This window comes from Tiliqua scincoides, chromosome 4 (assembly GCF_035046505.1).
Source record: "Tiliqua scincoides isolate rTilSci1 chromosome 4, rTilSci1.hap2, whole genome shotgun sequence".
NCBI classification, from domain to species: Eukaryota; Metazoa; Chordata; class Lepidosauria; order Squamata; family Scincidae; genus Tiliqua; species Tiliqua scincoides.
In genome coordinates, this window is record NC_089824.1 from 118,096,945 (window position 1) to 118,117,193 (window position 20,249).

The 20,249-nt window shown below is 43.1% G+C and overlaps 1 protein-coding gene across 1 annotated transcript in view; it reads left to right on the forward strand.

Moving 5' to 3' along the window:
- LOC136648428 (hemicentin-1-like) overlaps positions 1-20,249 on the forward strand; it is a 69,750-nt gene that overhangs the window by 23,569 nt on the left and 25,932 nt on the right. The window contains exon 3 of the mRNA XM_066624540.1: positions 17,604-17,674. Within this exon, the coding sequence (XP_066480637.1) occupies positions 17,604-17,674 (71 nt within the window). The remainder of the gene's footprint in view (positions 1-17,603; positions 17,675-20,249) is intronic.

Consider the following 20,249-nt stretch of genomic DNA (forward strand, 5'->3'; position numbering starts at 1 on the left):
CATAGTGGCTGCTGGGGCTTGGGGCAAGGGGACAAATGTCCCTTTATTCTGGACAGACCTCCTGCAGCCAAAAATCCCCTGTGGCATGCAGTGGAAGCTGTGCTGGCACCGCTGTGTCGCCACACAGGTGTTGGGTAGGATTGGGCTGATTGTGGTTCGGCTGCTTGCATGTGACAGCCTGCTTTATTCAGATGATATATGGCATATCTTGACACAGTGGAAGAGTGCCTGAGGGTAGCATTCAAACAACAGACTGGAACTGACCTCTTCCCTACCCCTCAGCAATATGACTGCAAGGTAAGGAGGGTGGGAGGACATCTGATAATCAGTTCCTTTTTCCCACACCTCTCCCTTCCTGTGAGGGAAGAAATGGAGTCTAGCAGCTGCACCTTTTTGGACTTGGTGAGGAGAAGCATGATGTCATATAGCCTCAGTTGCACGCCAGTCCCTTTGCTACTCTCTCATAAGCTTCCACACCCAGTGCCTAATGTGTTACACAATATACTGGCCAGCCCCTCTATAGATTCAAATATTAATTCACCAAGGTGAGGAAAGAATAAAGGCTATTCATTGTATTTTTATGAACTGCACGATTCTCTGATTAACAGAGTTATATTCAAGTTGTGTGTTCCAATTCCTTTTTTTTTTTAATTGAAAAAGGTTTCATTTGTTGTTGTTCCAGAATACTTGCATTAAAGCATTCCATTTACCATGTTTTAAGGCTTAGAACATTGTATGTGGAATGTTTTATTGTAACAGATCTGGAATGTTATTAAATCAAATATTTTCCAATGAGAGAGAGAATTGGAATGTATCACTGTCATGGAGAATTATTAATATAATAGGTTGAATTATTGAAAGAATCCTCTTTAAGTCTGCACAAGCCAGCCTCTCTCCCCCCCCCCTTTTAAAAAGAAGCAAAGTTGCTTATAGGTACCATTTGTTGACCTTAGTTAGCCACTACATGTGCATTGGCTAGGACAGACCTGCAATGCTGTACATTCTCTACCTGGAAATCATTCTCAGTTCAGGTTTTGTCCTTGTATCCATTTCATATCCAAGTTTCCTATAAATATGCAGCCAAATGTTTGGTTGGGGTCTTCAGTTTGATGTAGCTCCTTGGGTCCCACATTGTATCTTCTGCCAGGAGAGGGCCTTGATTCTTGCTCAGAACATTTGCTATGTACCTCTGTAGCTATTAAGGGAGAGCCTTCTTGACTAATATCAGTTAGGGCAATTATATGAAAAAGGGAGTTGAGATGGTCAGAGATTAGAAACTGGCAGTATTTCTCAGTCTGGTACTTAGATGTCTCAACCAAAGAAAACATCCCTTATCTGAGTTATAGGGCACACAGAAGTTCTGCTTTTCAACTCAATAGATGGTGGCAGCTGCAGACTGATATGTGTGTGTTCTAGTCCCAGCAGTAAAATTGGACTTAGGAATACCTATCTAATCGTGATTGCCAAGTAATCTCTGGGTATCACCAGGGTAATGATTCCTCAAAGGACCCCAACAATGTCACAACCTACATCTTGCACACAAAAGTAGCCTATTCAATAATTAAATTGGTACGTACTTGGAGAGAGGCAGTGTGCTTTGAAGGACAGAATAATGTATCAGTTTGCATTTTACCTCAGCTATATATACAAAGGATGGAAGTGGATAGGACTCAGGTCCCAATCCTATGCACAAAGCGTGTCAGCGGACTGCATTCTCTTCCAGTGAACCAGACCTTTGTGCTGAGGCAAAAGCACTGTAAAGCAAAAGCACTGGTGCACACCATATCCTATCCCCTCTCTGGGCCTGATCTGCCAAAACAGATTAACTTGAACTTGTGCTGGCACAGGTCCAAGTTGACCCATTGTGGCTGCTGGAGCTTACCCCCGGGGCAAGGGAAAAAATGTCTCCTTACCCTGAGAAGACCTCTGGCAGACAAAATTTCTCTGCAAGATCCAGCAGAAGCCACTCTGATGCAGCTGCATTGGAGCAGGGAAATTTAGGTAGGATTGGGCAGCCTGTCAAGTCCTATATATGCCTCCTCAGGTCTTGCTGATTTCAGTAGAACTTCCTCATAAGTAACTGCACTTAACAATTGCCACTCTGACATACACAGGGTGTAAATATGCACCTACTTGTGCAGGAAAGTGAGTGGTCATTTGAATGCTCTTCTGTTCTGAGATCTTTTAACTGTAGAGAGGTCAGGGATGTATAACCTGCTAACTGGGTAAGAGGCACCTTTTCAAGAGGGTGCTCCTCTTTTACTTAGCAAGGGGAGAGTAGCTGGCCCTCCTCACCCCAGCAGTCTCTTTTCTAGTGGCTGTCTGCTGGTGTTCTTTTGCCTCTTTTAGATTGTGAGCCATTTTGAGACAGGGAGCCATTAGTTATTGATTTTCTCCATAAACTGCTTTATGAACTTTTTTGTTGAAAAGCGGCATATAAATACTGTTAATAATAATAATAATATTGAGGTCTTTTGAATGCAAAGCACGTGCTGTGCATTGAGCTCTCTCCTTTTTCTTTGGAGCCTGTTTTGGCACAAAACGACAAGTACTGTATCCAGTTTGTTAACATGCACATGTGAATGTGGATGTCATCATTTTGTGTATGCACACGCTCACATACACACACACAATGATAGAACCAAGCCACAAAGCTACATATTACAATATTTTAAAAAATATTGGGCCAGACTACATTTGCTGTAACATGTAGCTTTGTAGCTTGGTTCTATAATTGTGTGTGTGTGTGTGTGTGTGTGTGTGTGTGTACACACAGAATGATGACATCCACATCCAAATGTGCATGTTAACAAACTGGATACATTTTGTGAACAATGATATTCACCTGAGCTTATGAACAGTCACAAAATATGCTGGCCAGTGTTCCTTGATTTATTTTCAAACTTTGGGAAAATAGACATATCTTTTCAGAGATTTACAAAATTCAGCTGGGATTGTCAAATGACAATGGTAATTCACCAAATTTCAGAGCTCAATCTGAAATACTGTACACAGTTGAGACAGGAGGTGGTGGTTGATATTTTAAAAACATAATAATCTGACTTTCTAATTGTGTGATGGCTTTTGCACAAAGGAAGCCTAAGTCAGTGGTGTCTTTTTACAAACATCTTTCTTAGTCTGCTCACTCAGTTTGTTTTAAATTCTTTTCCCATGACTAGCGATTAGCTTTTCAACATCCCTTCAATTCTTGTTCAGCACCGATATGTCCCAGTATGCACTGGACAAGAAATATCATTGTTACCTTGATGAATGCTGCAGAGACATGTAATGTATGTTCAAGGGAATGATGTAGTCCAAAACTTAAGCGGTTGTGCTTAATTTTTCTCTCATCCTACCACTGTGCTGGTGGGCAGAAGCAATTAACTGTGGTTTCCCAGCAGACCCTGTTCAGATTACAGGGTACTTAAACTGTGATTTTAAAAGTTTATACTAAGATGGCAATGGTCCATGCATCTCCTATAACATTAATGCATTTAGCCATCTTTTTATACATTCCTGAAAAATAATTGAAGGTCAGTTCACACTTTATAGTGTATCTGCCATGGGAGACATGACAAACTGTGAAAACAAGTCATGTCAATGAGAGTAAGTTAGTTTCCAGTGAGTGAGAGAGGATTACAGCCTAAGTCTTACTGAACGCAATGGGCTTACTTCTGAGTAAAATAAATAATTTTCAAACACCTCTAGTAATCTCCAATTGCTATGGTTTGGTGCCTGCTACTTCACTGTCCAATTTCTATAGAGCAGGCAGTTAGGTGAGGCTCTGCCTTCCCTAACCCAGCAAGTTAAAAAACAAAAAAGTAAAGTACCCAACAAAAAAAGTGCCTTGTGCCTTTCCCAAAGTCCTCCTCTCTGCTCCAACATACAGTCCTTTTAAAGCAGCACCCACCCACAAAAACATGGAGAGAATACAGATAATTGCCATCAGCTCAGTTGCCATGGTGGCTTACACGTGACAAAACAGGCAGGGATACCTGTGCAATTAAAGCCACCAGGGAGAGCTACCTTTGTGTCATCAATCCCTGGGGAGGCAACAGAAAAGTTGCTTCCAGCCGGTTAGGCTGTAATCATGGATGTCTTCCAGTTTTTTGTTGTTTTTTTAATACAAGGTGGCTGGCTTCCAATCAAACAGCAGGATGCCTGCATCAGCAAGCTCTAGGGAGGCAGCAGGAAGAGTTGCTTCTCTTCGGTTAAAAAAAAAAAGTCATGAAAAAAGCAGGGAGCCTGTACAGATGACAGCCCTGCATAGCACCAGGAGAGATAGCTTTTCAGTTGTTTCAGGGGCCCCGTGCAGAAAGCTTTCCCTAGCTCCACGTAGGGGAGGAAGAGGTGATTAAAAAAAATATTTCTGGGGGGGGGGGAATGAGATTGAGTGTGTTCCATAGACTGAGGGCCCAATCCTATACAGTACTTACCTAGTGCCAGCACTGAGCCCTGGTGCCGTTGCTGGGTGACGTAAACGTGTCATAAAGCATGTTTATGGCACCCTGAGAGTAGGAAACGCTAGTGCTGGGCCCACATCAGGCCCAGCGCTGACAGAAGGAGGATGCGCCAATGCTGGGGGTAAGTGAGATTGCCAGGTGGTGGTGCAGCCTCTGCGGGGCAGGGGAAGGGAGGGGGGAGGAACTAGGGTGAATCCTGTACTCTGTGTTGGGCCAAAAGGCCTGACATGGAGTTTCTTGTGTCTGAACCTGCAAAATAGCTGGCACAGACATGATGAGATCTATTGCTGGGGCTTTCCTTGGGGAAGGGGATGAAAGTTCCCTTTCCTTGTGGAGACTCCCAGCAGCTTCCTGGTGTCAGCTGGATACAGTGGTAGCCACTTGGTGCTGCTGCTCAGTGGGCGCTGGGAAGCATAGGATCGGGGACTGTGAATTTATTTCTGGGTGGAGGGAAGTGTGTTTCAGAGACTGAGCTTAAATGGAAGGGAGGAGGGAGTGTGAGTGTGTATTGCCTCCCAGGCCTGGACATCATCGCACATCATTGCTCTACTATGCTTAGAGCAACATGTCCTCAAAGGGTATTAATTACACCGTACTATTTTTCTACTATGAATTAAGACATGTTGTACAGTCACACTATTTGGAGACCCAGGTTTGCTGCTGTAATGAATACTGTACTATGAGCAAGGAGTTTTAAAGAGACTTGGAAGGCTTTCATCCAGAATCTTTTATTGATAATAAGCTAAGCAGCAAATACATCCTACTACAAGATTTGCCAATGCTGTAACCTTTGGTGTATTGAAAGTAGTTGCAAATATGTCAGGGATACAAATTGTGGAAAAATGAAATTTGCCAGCAGCTACAGTTGTTTATTAGTTTAGGGCTGCAATCCCGTGCATGCTTACTTTCCATTCGGCGGGAGTTAATTTTGTGTAAATATTCAGATTGGGGGGGGGAATCTTATCCTGCAGTCCTAAATATTTATTGGAAAACAAAGAGGCTTGGCTCACTTTTTAAAGGGTCCTGTTTTGCATGGATTTTTATTGTTCTCTTCATGTTCCTTTCATCTGAAAAATGTGCCTTGGCTCACTGCTTTGAGTGACGTCCTAAACTGCAAACGGCCTCTGTAAAATTGGTTAACTTCCTGGAGGACATTGTGTTCTCAATGACACATCATGGTTAGAATGTCTGATTACTACCATAAAGATCTGAGTTCTAATCCTTCAGATATGAAGCTCACCGGATTATTTTGGGTCAGTCGTTGTTTCTTAAATGTTGATTGGCTTCTCAGAAGCATTCATCTACCTGGATTAGATAAAGTCCCAATGTGATCCATGAATAGATAATGTGGGCAAAGTAATCAGCTGTTCTGTCATGAAATTGCAGACCTAAAATACAATCAGGCAAGTAATATGCAATTATTCTATTCTGGGAGGAAAGTCGCTTCAGTTATTTAGGGGAAAATCTTCAGGTTCAGCCACCCAGGAAGACTTCTGGCAAAGTAAAAAAGTAATCAAATAATTACCTAGTGGCCTGTTGTACACTCCCTCCTTCTTCACCCTGCAAGCACACACACAGCTTGAGCTTCTTTTCTTCTCCAGTTCAGTCAGAATGGCAGTAAGGAACTGCAGGAACATAAGAAGTTTCCATCAGCTTCAGCTTAAGAATCCTCCACACTGAGGCTTTGTGGCTGGACAAGCCTCGGCTTTAGCACCAATAGACCAAGGTCCTGCCTTCCAATCTCTCATACTGCTCCTGCTTTTATTTTTAGGCGGCTTTCTGGAAAATATTCTCTTCTTGTACCTCTCAAAAGAATCTCCTGATTACCCTCTTTTTATTTCTATCTCTGTCTCTCTACAATCGAACTGATTTTGAACCAGTTACCTCTTTTTGTGTTTGGGGATTCAGTTCTGGTTCAGGCTCAGTTCTGGTTCACCGGGGGAGGGGGGTGAAGGAACTCCTCTAAACAGTGTTTTGAGCTTGGGTTTGGTTCCTGAGACCACAATACCTAATAGATCAAAAGGATAACATGGGAGAATTTATGAAGTTTCCCTGTTGCTCATGAGGAACTCTGTCTACTCATATCAGGTAGGACATTTTTATGGGGCCATGCATATTTCATGCTGGAACACACTTTCAGCATCTGGGAAAGGTGGCATGGTTCCCCATTGTCCCAGACTTGCTTTCCTGTGGGGAGACAGAATGGTGCTGTCACTGGCGGATGCTTCTGCAATGGCAGTGGGGCTGGTGGTGGTCTCCGCATAGTAGAAAGGCAGTTGGTGGAGGTGGCAGCAGCCATGTGTACATTGCAGCAAACACAGGAAGAGCAAAAGTGGAGAAGCCAGTGCCAATGAATTCTCTGCCTTGCCTCTGTGCAGATGGATGAGCAAGAGAGTGTGTGTGTGTCCTGTGCCAAGGTTCTGTTCTTTCCTTTGTGTATCTTGTGTCTACTCTCTGTCCTGCCATCTCTCTCTCTCTCTTTCTCCAAGAGCATATTTGTCAAGAGTACAAGAATGAAGTGTTCTTCTTCCTGTTTTTCTCTGTATTAGCTGGCCCTGTATACCCCTGGGATGTTTGTGGCAGAAGGTTTCAGATCATTGGACTAGACCAGAGGTGCCCAAACCCCGGCCCGAGGGCCACTTGCGGCCCTCAAGGACTCCCAATCCGGCCCCTGGGGAGCCCCCAGTCTCCAATTAGCCTCTGGCCCTCCGGAGACTTGCTGGAGCCCGTGCTGGCCCGATGCAACTGCTCTGAGTGTGAGGGCGACTGACCTCTTACATGAGCTGTGGCACAAGGGCTCCCTCCACTGCTTGCTGTTTCCTGTCTGTGATGCAGCAGCAGCAGTGAAGGAAAAGCCGGCTTTGCTTTGTGCAAGGCCTTTTATAGGCCTTGAGCTATTGCAAAACCTTCATTCATTCATATAAGTTCCATCTCTAATATAGTCATTTATGTAAATATATGTAAATTTATTCAAATTTGAAATGTAAATTAGTTCTTTTTTATTCCCGACCCCCAACACAGTGTCAGAGAGATGATGTGGCCCTCCTGCCTAAAAGTTTGGACACCCCTGGACTAGACCAAGGGTGTCTAAACTTTTAGGCAGGAGAGCCACATCATCTCACTGATACTGTGTTGGGGACCTGGAAAAAAAGAATTAATTTACATTTCAAATTTGAATAAATTTACATAAATGAAAATATTAGAAATGGAACTTATATGAATGACTGAAGGTCTCACGATAGCTCACGGCCTATGACAAACCTTGTGTAAAGCAAGGCCAGCCTTTCCTTTGTTGCTGCCGCTGCTTCACAGATATGAAACAGCAAGCGGCGGAGGGAGCCATTGGCCCTCAGCTCGTGTGAGAGGTCAGTCGGCCCTTGTGCTGAGAGTCGTCGCATTGGGCCAGTGTGGGCTCCAGCAAGTCTCTGGAGGGCCAGAGGCTCATTGGAGACTAGGGGGCTCCCCGTGGGCCAGGTTGGGGATCCCTGAGGGCTGCAAATGGCCCCTGGGCGGGGGTTTGGGCACCCCAGACTGGAAAATGGGCTTAGCAGATATGCTGTTTCTTTCCAAAATAACACCCTTTATTTGTAAGTAACCCTTGCTTTGCTCCATAGGCCTTACTCCCAAGTAATTCCACACAGGAGTGCAACCTAAACTTTAGTTCTCAAAACAGAGCAAGCGCATTTAGGATTTCGGATATATTTTGGTTTGACTTGCTTTTTCTAGTGTGAACTGATCCCCCCTCTTGTTAAAAATAGTATAATTAAACCCAGCTCCAAAGTTGGAGCTAAAAACATCTGAATAATCTTAATGTTATGCAGGGAGAAATTTAAGAGCTTGTGACACATTTCTGACTCTGAACCACTTGGAGGAGAGGACTTGATCCAGGTCAATTGATGCTATTTAACCTATAATTGGAGAAAATTGTTAGTAGGAAGACATGTAGCATTATATACTTTTATTACAGTAACTAGCACTTCCAGTCTTGTTTATACTTAAGAAATCTTTGAGGTATGTTGCTGTGGGGAAGGTTGGAAGAAAAGATGAGGAAACACAGCCATGGTTCTGGTATTTGGTACAAAATTTGGTCTCATTTTAGCGTGACGGTATCCCAGGTTTGGAGGGGGGTTTGTGCCCACAAAACAGCTTCTGCAGCTTGTATAAATTATGGCAAACAATTAAATTTGCATATTGTACTAGATTTGCATAACTTATTCCACTATGAAAAAACCCAGTTTTGCATGTTTAATTTGATACAAATTACTGCTGGATCAACTTAATCTTCTGTGATGGTTCTGCATCCTGATCCCATTCACGTTTCCTCTAAAGAAACTCTCACTGAGTTTGACCGAAGCCTTTGTTTGCATTTGCTAGTCTTAGGGAGAGACAAGTAATGGAAGGCTGATTACACTGGTAATCTTGTTCAGCCACTCCTCTGGCTCCTGACTTTTCATCACACCTTTTCAAGCATGCCTTCAAAATCAGAAAGGCACTTTATGAGAACAGGAAGAAAGCTGACATTTTTAAGATGTCAGATTCAGCACCCAGTACTGTACTCCATTCTGTGCTTTTCTGTGCTTAGGCAGCATTGTAGAATACACACAAACTGGAATGCTTCCTGCGTTTATTGTTTGTTACCGTTTGTATAAACTTAGGAAAGACATAATATCTGGGTAACCAATCTCCCTCTAGGGATTGATCCAAACAATCTGGGAAAATTCTCCAATTAAAACAACCTGACTGCTGTAGTTTCAGAGTAGTAATATGTGAAGCTATCTCCTCCGTGAAGGATGATTGAAGAAGCTCATAGATAGAAACGGCCAAGATGTCTAAGGAATGGCTGCTAGACTTGGATCCCAATCCTACTGGGCTTTAGTGCTGGCAGAATTAGTGTTCCATCAATGCTAACTGCCTTTTGGCAGTCGTGAAATGCATTCCAACAACATGCAGAGTGGCGTGCTGCTGGAGCACCAGCAGGAAGGCTGGAGCCTTCCCCTGTGCGCTGGTGGATCCTCTCAGACCCACTGAGGCAGATAGGATGGCAGGGGAGGTGGGACAGGAGTAGGGGGGGAGGCGGAACGAGGAGGCAATGAGGTAGGGGATGTGGGTTTGGATCCAGGAAAGGGACAGTTTGGCAGCTGCCAAATCCTAGCCTCTTTCCTGCACCCAAACCTGCAGCCTGAGTCACGCAGACCTGTGCTGATGATTTGCTAGCACAGGTCAGAGTAGTAGACCCCTCCGCACTGCAGAGGCTTACCCCCAGGTAAAGAAACAAATGTTTCCTTACCCAGAGAAGACCTCTGTTACTGCCTCCCTCCTGCAGGATGCAGTGGTAGCCATTCTAGCATCACTGCATCAGTGGGGTGGAGTGGTGTGACAGAACCATAGGATTTGGTTGCCTAGAGTCCTAAAATCCAGTGTGGGTGTAGGAGGAAGAAGGGAAATACTGTAATGTATTTTAATACTTTACCACAGCTGCCAAAAACATAGGGTCAGTCAAATTTATGAGAGATGAATAACCAGTGAACATAAGACCTACAGAGACTATGAAGGGGATGCTTACTTGTGTCAATGTATGTTGGCTATATGGTGAACATCAGGGTTTAGTACTATGGAAGTTGGGTTTTCCTCACAGGTCATGGATGGAGCTGATCAGTCCAGTTTGCTGAGCCAGCTTTGTGAAATGTTTAGAAATGGCAATTGAAGCAGCATTGAGGACATGGCTAAAGGAAGCATGGATTTCTGGGATGGGATAAGAGAAGTAAGATAGGCTCTATTAATGAAGACACTTCTTTGGAAAGTGACCTGGCAAACAGTGCAGGGCAAAGGAGATCTTGTAGTGGTTGGGGTGTGGGATTTCTCCCACTGACTCAGAGAAGTTGTTATGTTTCCACTGCTTAGATACAATCTCTTGGGACGCTTGTGGGTTTTCATGGCATTTTCTACACAGCAGGATGGTGATGTAATCAGCTAAAAATGTGAAGCAGAGTTTTTCTGAAGTGGGCTATTAGGAATGCTAAATTCCTCATTGTGAAACTTTAGATTTAGTCTATATATGCAATAAAATGTGAGGTATAGTATATGTTTTGTTTCAGATATTTTTCAAGAAAAAGCAGTTATAGATGTCTGACAGGATAGGAAGTACTAAATATATATCCCAGTGCTGAAGGAAGATATGTGATCTGGGCCTACAGTCACTAGAAAAATTCAGTGGAAGAAGCCATTCACTGCTTGTTGAAAAGCTATTAATTCAAGATTGGGTTTGCCTTCTATGGGAGGCTAAGTGTAAATGCTCCCCTTCTTATTTCGGAATTAAATTTCCCACCAAATTTTCTTTACCCATTTATTTTTATGTACTGCCGGTTCCCAAGTTGAGGCGTGCTTATATGATTGCACGATGCAATGCTTTACCAACGGCACAAATGAAGGGTCGTTTTCAGAGGACTCCTCTTGAGCAGCATTACTGTGATTGTCCCTTAACCGAATTAGACACCCCGGTGCATATCTTTTTCCAATGCCCAAAATATACAGCAGGGAGAGATAGATTCTTAATGAAATGGATACATACATTTTCTATGTTTTCGGACTCTTTAAGACTGAACATACTGTTAAGTAGTCTTTGCAAAGAGTGTGTTGTGGATATAGCCAAATTCTGTTTCTATGTGGTTTTAAACTCTGGTTTTAAGATTTTAGATAAATATGGCTTATATGCTGATCAACCTAATAAACTTGAAGGAAGATATGTTACCGTGAATGTCTAAGATGTGGTGAACGTTAGCATTCACATGTGAATACTACCAGTCTTAGATGAATTTTAGGAATGTTCAAAAATAAATATCTATTTTCCACTTTTCAGGTATATACTGGTGAATCAGTATTCTCATTCAGAGTCAGTCACCTCTCTCAGTTTTCAGATATTCATATTTGTTTATCAATTTTTGGACATTCACTGCTATTTACATATTATGGGGTCATCCACCTGGTATAGGCTATTTATCATGTCTTATGCCTTTGTCACACAGAAATGGAGTACTTTAGACTTGATAGAGGAAATGATATCTACTGCCTCTATTTCATCCTGCTCTTGACTTCCTACAGTCAAACTAGACATTGCATGGAAGGTGTACAGTGTAATAGAATTTCTTTTAAGTAGTGGCCAGAGGGCCCAAAAAGGAGTGGAGCTGTGATGGGGAGCAGGCTCCTCTCATGATCACAAATACAACCCACCATTTGCTCTTTTATATAGAAAAAAGCTTTTGTCAAAAGCCAGTGGAAAGCTTTGCTATATGAAATTGCATACGGGGAGTGCGATCAGCATTGGAACTGGGATGGGGCAAAGTCCTAAAGTCAGCCTATATACTGCGGTAGTTTTGTCCCATTTTGTGCCCCAGCCACTATTTAAACAAAACCAAAAACTACGAGTCCACACCATTTGTTCCATGTCATGTTTAGTTTGATTCTTAAAAGCAGCTGGTTAGGTACCTTACAGCACAATCCTATTAATGTAAGTAAGAACCCAATGCTGTCCTCTCCCCCCGCCCCCCACTGGTGCAGCCATGCTCAAAATGAGAGGGGGAGCAGACTGAGAGACTTCAGAAGGGAAAGGAGATTTAAATCCCCTTATGCCTTTGTAAATGTCCTGCTCCACAGTGGGTCTCTTCAGACCAACGATTTCGCTGGTGCAAATCTGCGGAGACAAAGCGGGTGAGGAAGCTGTTAAAAGAGGGGATACGATCCAGCGTGTGCCATCGCTACCAGATCCATTGCCTTACCTGCTCCGGCGGGTGTATGCAATTCAGGCAACGGACTGGGACTATTTGGGACTCTTCCCAAATAGCTGCCAGAAGAGTGCGCTGCTCTGTGTCAGCAGCCATTTTGTGACAACAAACGTCTCTTTCTCTGTCGCAAAGCACAGTGTAGTACAGCCCAATCCTGCATAGGATTAAATTGTAAGTCTCACAGAATTGAATTAAACTTACTCCTAGGTAAGTGTATAGAATTGTGATGTTAGATAAGATCCTGTTAGAGATGAGCAGATTTCTCTTGTTCCGTTCCATGATTGTTTTGTGAACTTGTTCTTTTCTGTATTCTGTTCTGTCTCCTTGTGATTTAATATGGAGAATTTCCAAAACTAAATTCTGAAACTGGAGCATGCTGTTTGCTGAAGCTTTCATTTCCTTCTGCTGAATTGCATCAAGATTCCTATTTATGTGGTGTTTCATCTCAGTCATTTATATGCTCAGTGGCCTGGATGGCAAAAAAAAAAAATTGTGAATGAAATCAGGAACGAGGAAGTGAAAGTTGCAACCAGCTGCATGTGTGCAGAAGTCCGTACAGAATGTGCAAGTAAAAAAACAGAAGAGCAGGTTGTGATCACAATGGGCCTAATCAACAAACAAGACCAAATAAGATAATAGTTCAGAATCCCCACATCCGGGGAGAAATTCATTTGGGAATAATTTTACAAGCTTTCCTACTGCCTGGTTGTGTATTTTTCCTCAGATTCAAGTTTTACCACAGCTGTGGCTGGTCCCATGCCTGCATCATGATCTGGCTATAAATTTGCTGGTTAGGGTACGAGGGTGAATAAGCACATTGCAGCTGTCTAGTAATGCCTCATCCTTTGCCTGCAGGCACAATGGCTAGTCAGTGACTGAAGCAGACTCTCACATCTGTATCCAAATAGTGACACATGGGCTAGACCAGTGGTTCTCAAACTGGTGGGTTGCAACCCACCAGCTGTGTAAGGATGCCCCATTCCCTTTAAGGGGCGGGGGCAGGGGGAAAGCAGCAAAGCAATCCCTAGGATCGTGCCCCTGTGGGGGGATGGGGGCTATTTTTTAACTACCCATACGTGCTCCCAGGGTCCAGGGGTGTGGGGAGCCCTTCGGAGCGCTTGCAGGGCTCCCCACGGCTTCTAAACAGTGAAAGTTGCAAGCGCAACAAAACTGGAAATTCTATTTCTGGTTTAATTGCGCTTGCAACTTTCACTGTTTGGAAGCTGCAGGGAGCCCTGCAAGCGCTCCACAGGGCTCCCCACACCCCCTGGACCCTGGCAGCACGTATGGGTAGTTAAAAAATAGCCCCCCTCCCCCCACAGGGGCGCGATCCGGGGATCGCTTTGCTGCCCCTGCCCCTGCCCCCGCAAAGACTTACCCCAGGAGTAAATCTCCCGGGAAGTTTGAGAACCACTGGGCTAGACTGTTATAGACAATGGCTGGGGTCATTATAGAGAAAGAGTCTATATGTTATAGACATTGTTATAGACAAAGGGTCAGATGACACCTTTTTTCTCAGTTCTAAAAGTGGAAGTATGAAATGTTCTACTGGTAGGTATCAATGTTAAATACTTAAAAAAAATAGATTTTCTATTTTACAGTCCTATGCCTGGATTTCATTACAATGTGAAGATCAACTCTAATATGAAGATCTTCCCTGACACTCTTCTGCTCCTGTCCAATCCAGCAAAACAGCTGGTTCTTATTGTTCCGATCAACATGCAAGTCAACATTGGGGAATGTTACATGACTTACCGTAACCTGGTCGAAGATTTCCTTACTCTGGTTTGTTTGCCTTTGGCTGGACGTGGGTAGTAGCATGCAGCCCGAGGGCCCAATCCTATCCAACTTTCCTGTGCTGATGCAGCCATGCCAAAGGGGCATGCGCTGCATCCTGTGGTGTTGGGGCCACCACAGAGGCCTCCGCAAGGTAAGGGAGCATTTGTTCACTTACCTTGGGACTGCATTGTGGTTACGTTGGCACTGGAAAGTTGGATAGGATTGGACCCTAAATCTCAATCTCACATCCTTCAACCCCCAGGTACAGGACCTGCTGCAGGCTCAAGTCCTGCCAGCTACCATATCTTTAAATCTAGTTGTATGACAGCAACTGTTACCCTGCACATGCCTGATCTTGGAAGCTAAGCAGGGTCAGACCTGGTTAGTACTTGGATGGGAGACCGCCTGGGAATACCTGGTGCTGTAGGCTTATACCATAGTCTTTCGAGACTGAAGGTTGCCAACCATGCCAGCTTAGTTGTAATTCTCATAGTACCCTAGATTCTATTTCCTGGGGGATCTAGGACAGCAACCTTCACAAGTCATTGAGATGCTTTCTGCTTTCAAAATGATCTGCAGATTCTAATCCTTTGAACCTTTTCTACACCATTGTACTCACCCTTTCTCAGAGAGGTTCCTCATTTCGCTTCTAATTATCCTTCTATTCTTGGTCTTCTGTACCTGAGGCAAAGGGCAGGTTCACACATGTGCTCCTTCCAAGTTGTCCCTGATTACCAGGATATAGGCAGCACACTGGGGGATTGTGGTAGTGCACCACGGATTTGCCCTGATACAATTTCTTCTATCCTTGCAGCTCCATAAAGTGCTGGGAATAACAGTGAGGTTGTATCTGGGGAATGCTGGTTCTATACAATGTGCTTCTCTGTATAACCATTGAACATAGGGGAGTTGGGAGGGTGTGCATAGAGGCACTAATGTGAATGGGTTGCCATAAGTTGTCATTGGACAGAACTGCCCGCCAGTTGTATGTTATGTTATGTTACATCAGGTTCATAGCCCCTGCGTTTGCTGTCTCAGGCTGGCAGCCAAAGGAGATATATCAAGCCCCAAGCCAGCCACCTGCCATACAAGGTGGTTTGGTGGATCCTTGGTGGCACAAGACTACAATAAGAGCATCAGTCTTTGCCATTTGTAAGCTTTAAACTCGGATGGAAGCTCTGAAGCCAAGAAATGACCCACTGTCTAGCCTTGTTGTAGTAGCAAACAACTTTCTGGAACTGTGGTTTTAAACCCCAGCTGATTACTGGGCACTGGAAGACTCTGTATTTTAGTGTTAATTTCTTGGATCAACCAAACAAATTTTGTTGATGTGTTGTTATTATTACTAGCAAAGAGGCATTGGCAAACAGTACAAATGCCACCACAACGTTTGTGAATTGCATATACACCCAGGCACTTTTTTTTTTTTTAATGTGCCAGAAATCAGAATAATAGCTTTCAAACCCTTATGTAAACATTCATTCAGATGAGACACAAAGTCCTCAAAACATACAAAGATGCTTCAAAGGGGATATGTCATTATTGTCAGTGTATTAAGCTTTAATTACTGAAAACACTTCCTGTTTGTTTGTTTGTTTATTACTGATGAGTGTTGGTTTCAAATGTATTTTTGGGTGGGGGTATCAACATTCTTATTGCCTGTCAAATCTGTTGGCAGACAGATTTACGGAGTAGTGTTTGGTCAGTTGCTTAGGGACCAACCTAAACACCATCTTGGTTGTGTTAACTTCAGTTCTGTGGTTTTACAGTTTAGAAAGACAAGACCTTGTTCAGTCTCATGCAACCATGCCTTAGAAAAAAATTCCTTGCATATGTGATCAATTCTGTACATTTTCAAAAAGAGAAAAGAATTTGTTTTAACATTCCCCAAGCTAGTTTCAGATGTTTGCTAAATACTCTGTTTTTGTGAAACAAAAAAGCTAAAGTTACAGTGTTCATCAATGTTCAATTTCTGACTTGTAACTGCATCATATTTCATAATAGTGTAGTGCATATTGAAATCTGGAAGAGCAGTTTGGGCCTAAGGGAGTTAGTGTTCAGGAAATGCTTTGAGGACTTTAGTCTAAACTTTTTAGTTTTATTTGCATTAGCTGTATAATTTTCTCCATAGCTGGTTAGGGAATGTTAAGTGTAATGTTGTTATATCTGTGTCAGCATTCCTTCTTCTAGGGCAGTCCAATCCTCACATAAACTGGTGCAGCCAGGCCTTATGGTCTCTGCTGTATCCAGTGCAGGTTAGGTGGTGGCTGGAGGACTACTCAAGGTAAGGGAATATTTTTCCCCTTATGCTGGGTAAAGACCGAGCCTGCCTTATGGGGCTTCTCAGATCTGTGCCAGCTATTTAGTTGGCACAACTCTAGAAAGTCAGTGTAATGCCACAAGGCCTGGGAAGGGGTTTAGGATATGTCAGAGGCCTGCTCTGCTGATCCTGTCCCCTTCCAGGCTCAATCCTCCCTATTCTGCCCTCTCCCTCCCCCAAAACGCCCCTCCCTGCCTCCTGCCACCCTCCCCTGTCACTGTGCTGCTTGGGAGCATACAGTACTTAACCCATTTCTACCTAGCCCACAGGTGTACACATTTGATCCCTGTTGCATATATACGTTGGACAGAAATGGCTTAACTCCACTGATGGCTGGGCTCAGGGATACAGCACTGACAGGGTGGCACATGCGTCCCCGCTGGTATTCCTTACTCACGTGGCATTGCAAACATGCTTTATGGCACTTTTGCAACACCTTTTAAAGTACTGTATGTGCAAACAATAGTCCCATATTCTGAAACTCAGGTGTTTGAAAATTATGTCTGCACCTTTCTTATTTGATACCTTTTCAGACTCAACTGTGATTTGTCCTTAGGTGTTGTCAAAAAAGTTGTTAAGAGTCACCTAAGCAGCAGCTCTTTCAATTTTAGGTGTTGCTAAAAAAAAAAAGTGGTAGTTTTCTTTTTTTAATAATGTTTTTTTCTCTCATTTTGCCAACAAATACCAGAAAAAAACTGGTGAAAAGCAGCAGTTACCATCACCCTATTCCAAATGAGTTTCCTTGGGAAATTCTCAAGAAGGATTTGGGGTCCAACAATGTTATTATCTGTTTGCCAGAATAAGCAAGTGTCCTATTTGACCTAATAATTTTTATACTTTTAAATGACTGTTTTCCACAGACCCCTGCCCTGGGCAATAATTCTTGACTTTGTGGGATTTTGGCCACTTATTTTTTATTTGGTGTTGCTTGAAGTATCTTATGTGCTTGTAAATAAGTCATTTTAGGGAGCAGTTTTTTGCTTTGGGATTAGCCTGGGTGAAAGAAAGGAGTGTGTGTGTGTGTGTGGGGGGGGGGGGAATTTAGTACCATATACACATTTTTTCTTAGTTCTGGTAGAGCTGCCCAATTGGATCAGTATTCCACAGAGAGGCAATCTGGTATTTCATCATTTAATTAAAAGCAAAGCACCTTTGTGCATTATCTTGTTTCTCACATCAGAACCTGTGATTTTGAAGCTTATAGCTCTGTGTAAATTTTCATTTTAATGTCCTGGAAATTTACTCATTTTGTTGTTGTTTCAGAAATTGGTCCTGTAACGATCACCACTGATCCAAAGAAATTTCAGTATGAACTCAGGGAACTCTATGTTCAGGTGAGTGAGCTACATACTCTGTGTGATTTAACTTTGTAGTAACCGACCTAATAATAATAATAATAATAATAATAATAAAAACTTTATTTTTATCCTGCCCTTCTCCCTAACGGGACCCAGGGCAGCTACATGTTACAAAGAATGAAATACTAGGCTGAGGTGGTAGGATTCTTGCCTATACATTTTAGATTGCAGATGAAGGCAGTTGTAGTATTAATGTGTTCCCTACATATAAAATTTCTCTGCATGGAGTAAATTAACACATCAGAAAAAGGTTTAGAAGTCCTTTGTTCTTTGGGCTCTTTGTGGACATGCATATGGAATTTTTGCCTGCACAGAGCAATATTTCAAAAAGTTCTAGAGGTAAAGAAGATAGGAGCAGGTGCATGCTCTCCTTCCCTTATGAGAAAATTGCATATGCATATTGGAAGGAGCTGGTGATCACCTTCCCACTCACTTGTTTTTTGACCACCTCCTGAGCAGCATCATTCTCTGGTTTTAGAGCTGCTCATGGAGGTTTCCCAGATTTATTGTTCTTTTAGTTCTTAGTGAGCCAGTTTGGATGACAACACTGATTGCCTGACTGGCCCCATGCAATAAAGAATGTGTGCACATATAACAGGCAAACGTCCCAGTTTCTCCTCTCCCTTCTGGAAGAGTTTGGTGCATTTTCCATAACTATATGTGGGTGGCTGGCTGTTTATCTGAACTGCTCCTCTGTACACACTGATAAACCTACTTTTAACATGTGTTCACCAGCATGCATAGAGATGTGGTTTGGACAATCTGCGCCCTCCTAGCAGTTAGAGAAAAGTTCCCGAATCTCTCCAATAAAGGAAGAGGGGCTGGGTACACGTGTGTGGAGTGTGCATATCTTTAATTGTGTGGGCCAGTTGGTCATTTGGAGTAGTATCGACACTGATCCGAAGTTAGTTTTGTTAGTGTTTTATAGTATTTAATCATTGGATTAGTTGATCATTTTTGGCTCACCAGTGGTCCTTTAAAAACCACTGAAGGCAATGGAGTCTGTAGAGGGAGGGACCCAATTTCTCAAGGGTGTCATCAGTGGACCCCATCCAAGAGTCCACAGCTCAGATTCTCAGTACTGGTGACAGTGTACTCAGTGTGCCAACAGGGGACACCATGGAGATCCAGTCTAGGGCTTTGCTCAACCCCCTCCCCCCACAATAACCTGGTACTGGAACTGTTATCTGGCAAATACAGTTTTTGCCTGGAGGAAGAGCATTAGGTAAACTCTTGCATCCTCTGCTTTGAGTCTATTAAATAGGCTTGAAGAAATCATGCTTTGTGCCCTAGAGCAGTGGTTCTCAAACTGTGGGTGTGGGACCCACCAGTGGGTTGCTGTCCAATTTTTACCTTTAGGTTCACCCTGTTGCTCCCTAGCCTGTTGTATTCAACTTACAATACAACAGCTCAGTGTCAAACTTAATAACAGAAAGTTGTGGGAATCTTTTTTCTGGAAGCATTATTAGCCAGTAAGATTTTTTTTTTTTTTTCACAGGTTCAGGAAATTGAAATGGGAAAGAGAACAAAAGAGAAACATAGCAGAATAGAAAAGGCATAGCAACATAATTTTTCATAACAACAAGACAGATTATTCTGCAGGGAGGGAGAGAAATTGTGGCAGTGGAGTTTGCAGAGTGAGGAAAATTAGCAAAAGAAAAGAATTAATGCTGTAATTTTAATATCCTTACAATACTGAGGCAGTGAAACTTGCAGAGAAGGTTTTTGGTTTTTGGTTTTTTTTTAAAGAGTCTTTACTGCATAAGTCATGATTGTTGAATTTGACAAACCTATTGAAGGGTCATTCAGGGATAATGCACAACAGGAAAGCGTGCACAATGTGTCTGTCAAGAACGGATAATACCATGGCAGAAGTCTAACATTCCAAGCACCCTTCTTGAGGAATAGGGCAAATGCACAAGCCAATTCAAAACTGCAGATGGGAAGCATTGATGCCTCAGTGGGAGTATGGCAGCTCTGGCTCTTACCCTCCACTGTGAGTCCAGCCGCAATTGAATGTTACTTCTATGCATTATTTACACATGTACAAAAGCTTTCAATGGAAACTTTAAAAAAATAGTGTGGTGGGGATGCATGATCAGGGTTGGAACAGTCATAGGGACTAAGAGCTAAAGCTCCTCCCTCACCTGTTGCATTTTTGTAGCCCCCCCTTGTGCTAGTTGAAAGAAAAAAAAAATCAAGAACCAAACTTTGTTACTAAGGGCCCAGTCCTATCCAACCGCAATGCAGCCCCAAGATAAGGGAACAAATGTTCCCATGCCTTGAGGAGGCCTCTGTGAATGCCTCCCAACCACAGGACATAATGCATACCCCATTGGCACGGCTGCACTGGCACTGGAAAATTGGATAGGATTGGGCCCTAAGGCTGCAGTCCTAACCACATTTTCCTGAGAGCAAGCCCCATTGAACAAAATAGGACTTACTTCTGAGTAGACCTGGTTAGGATTGTGCCCTAAGATATTTAATCTTAACCTAAAATAGCCTAACCTAGGGTATTTAACTAGCCCTGTCTACATCATTCAGCCTAGAA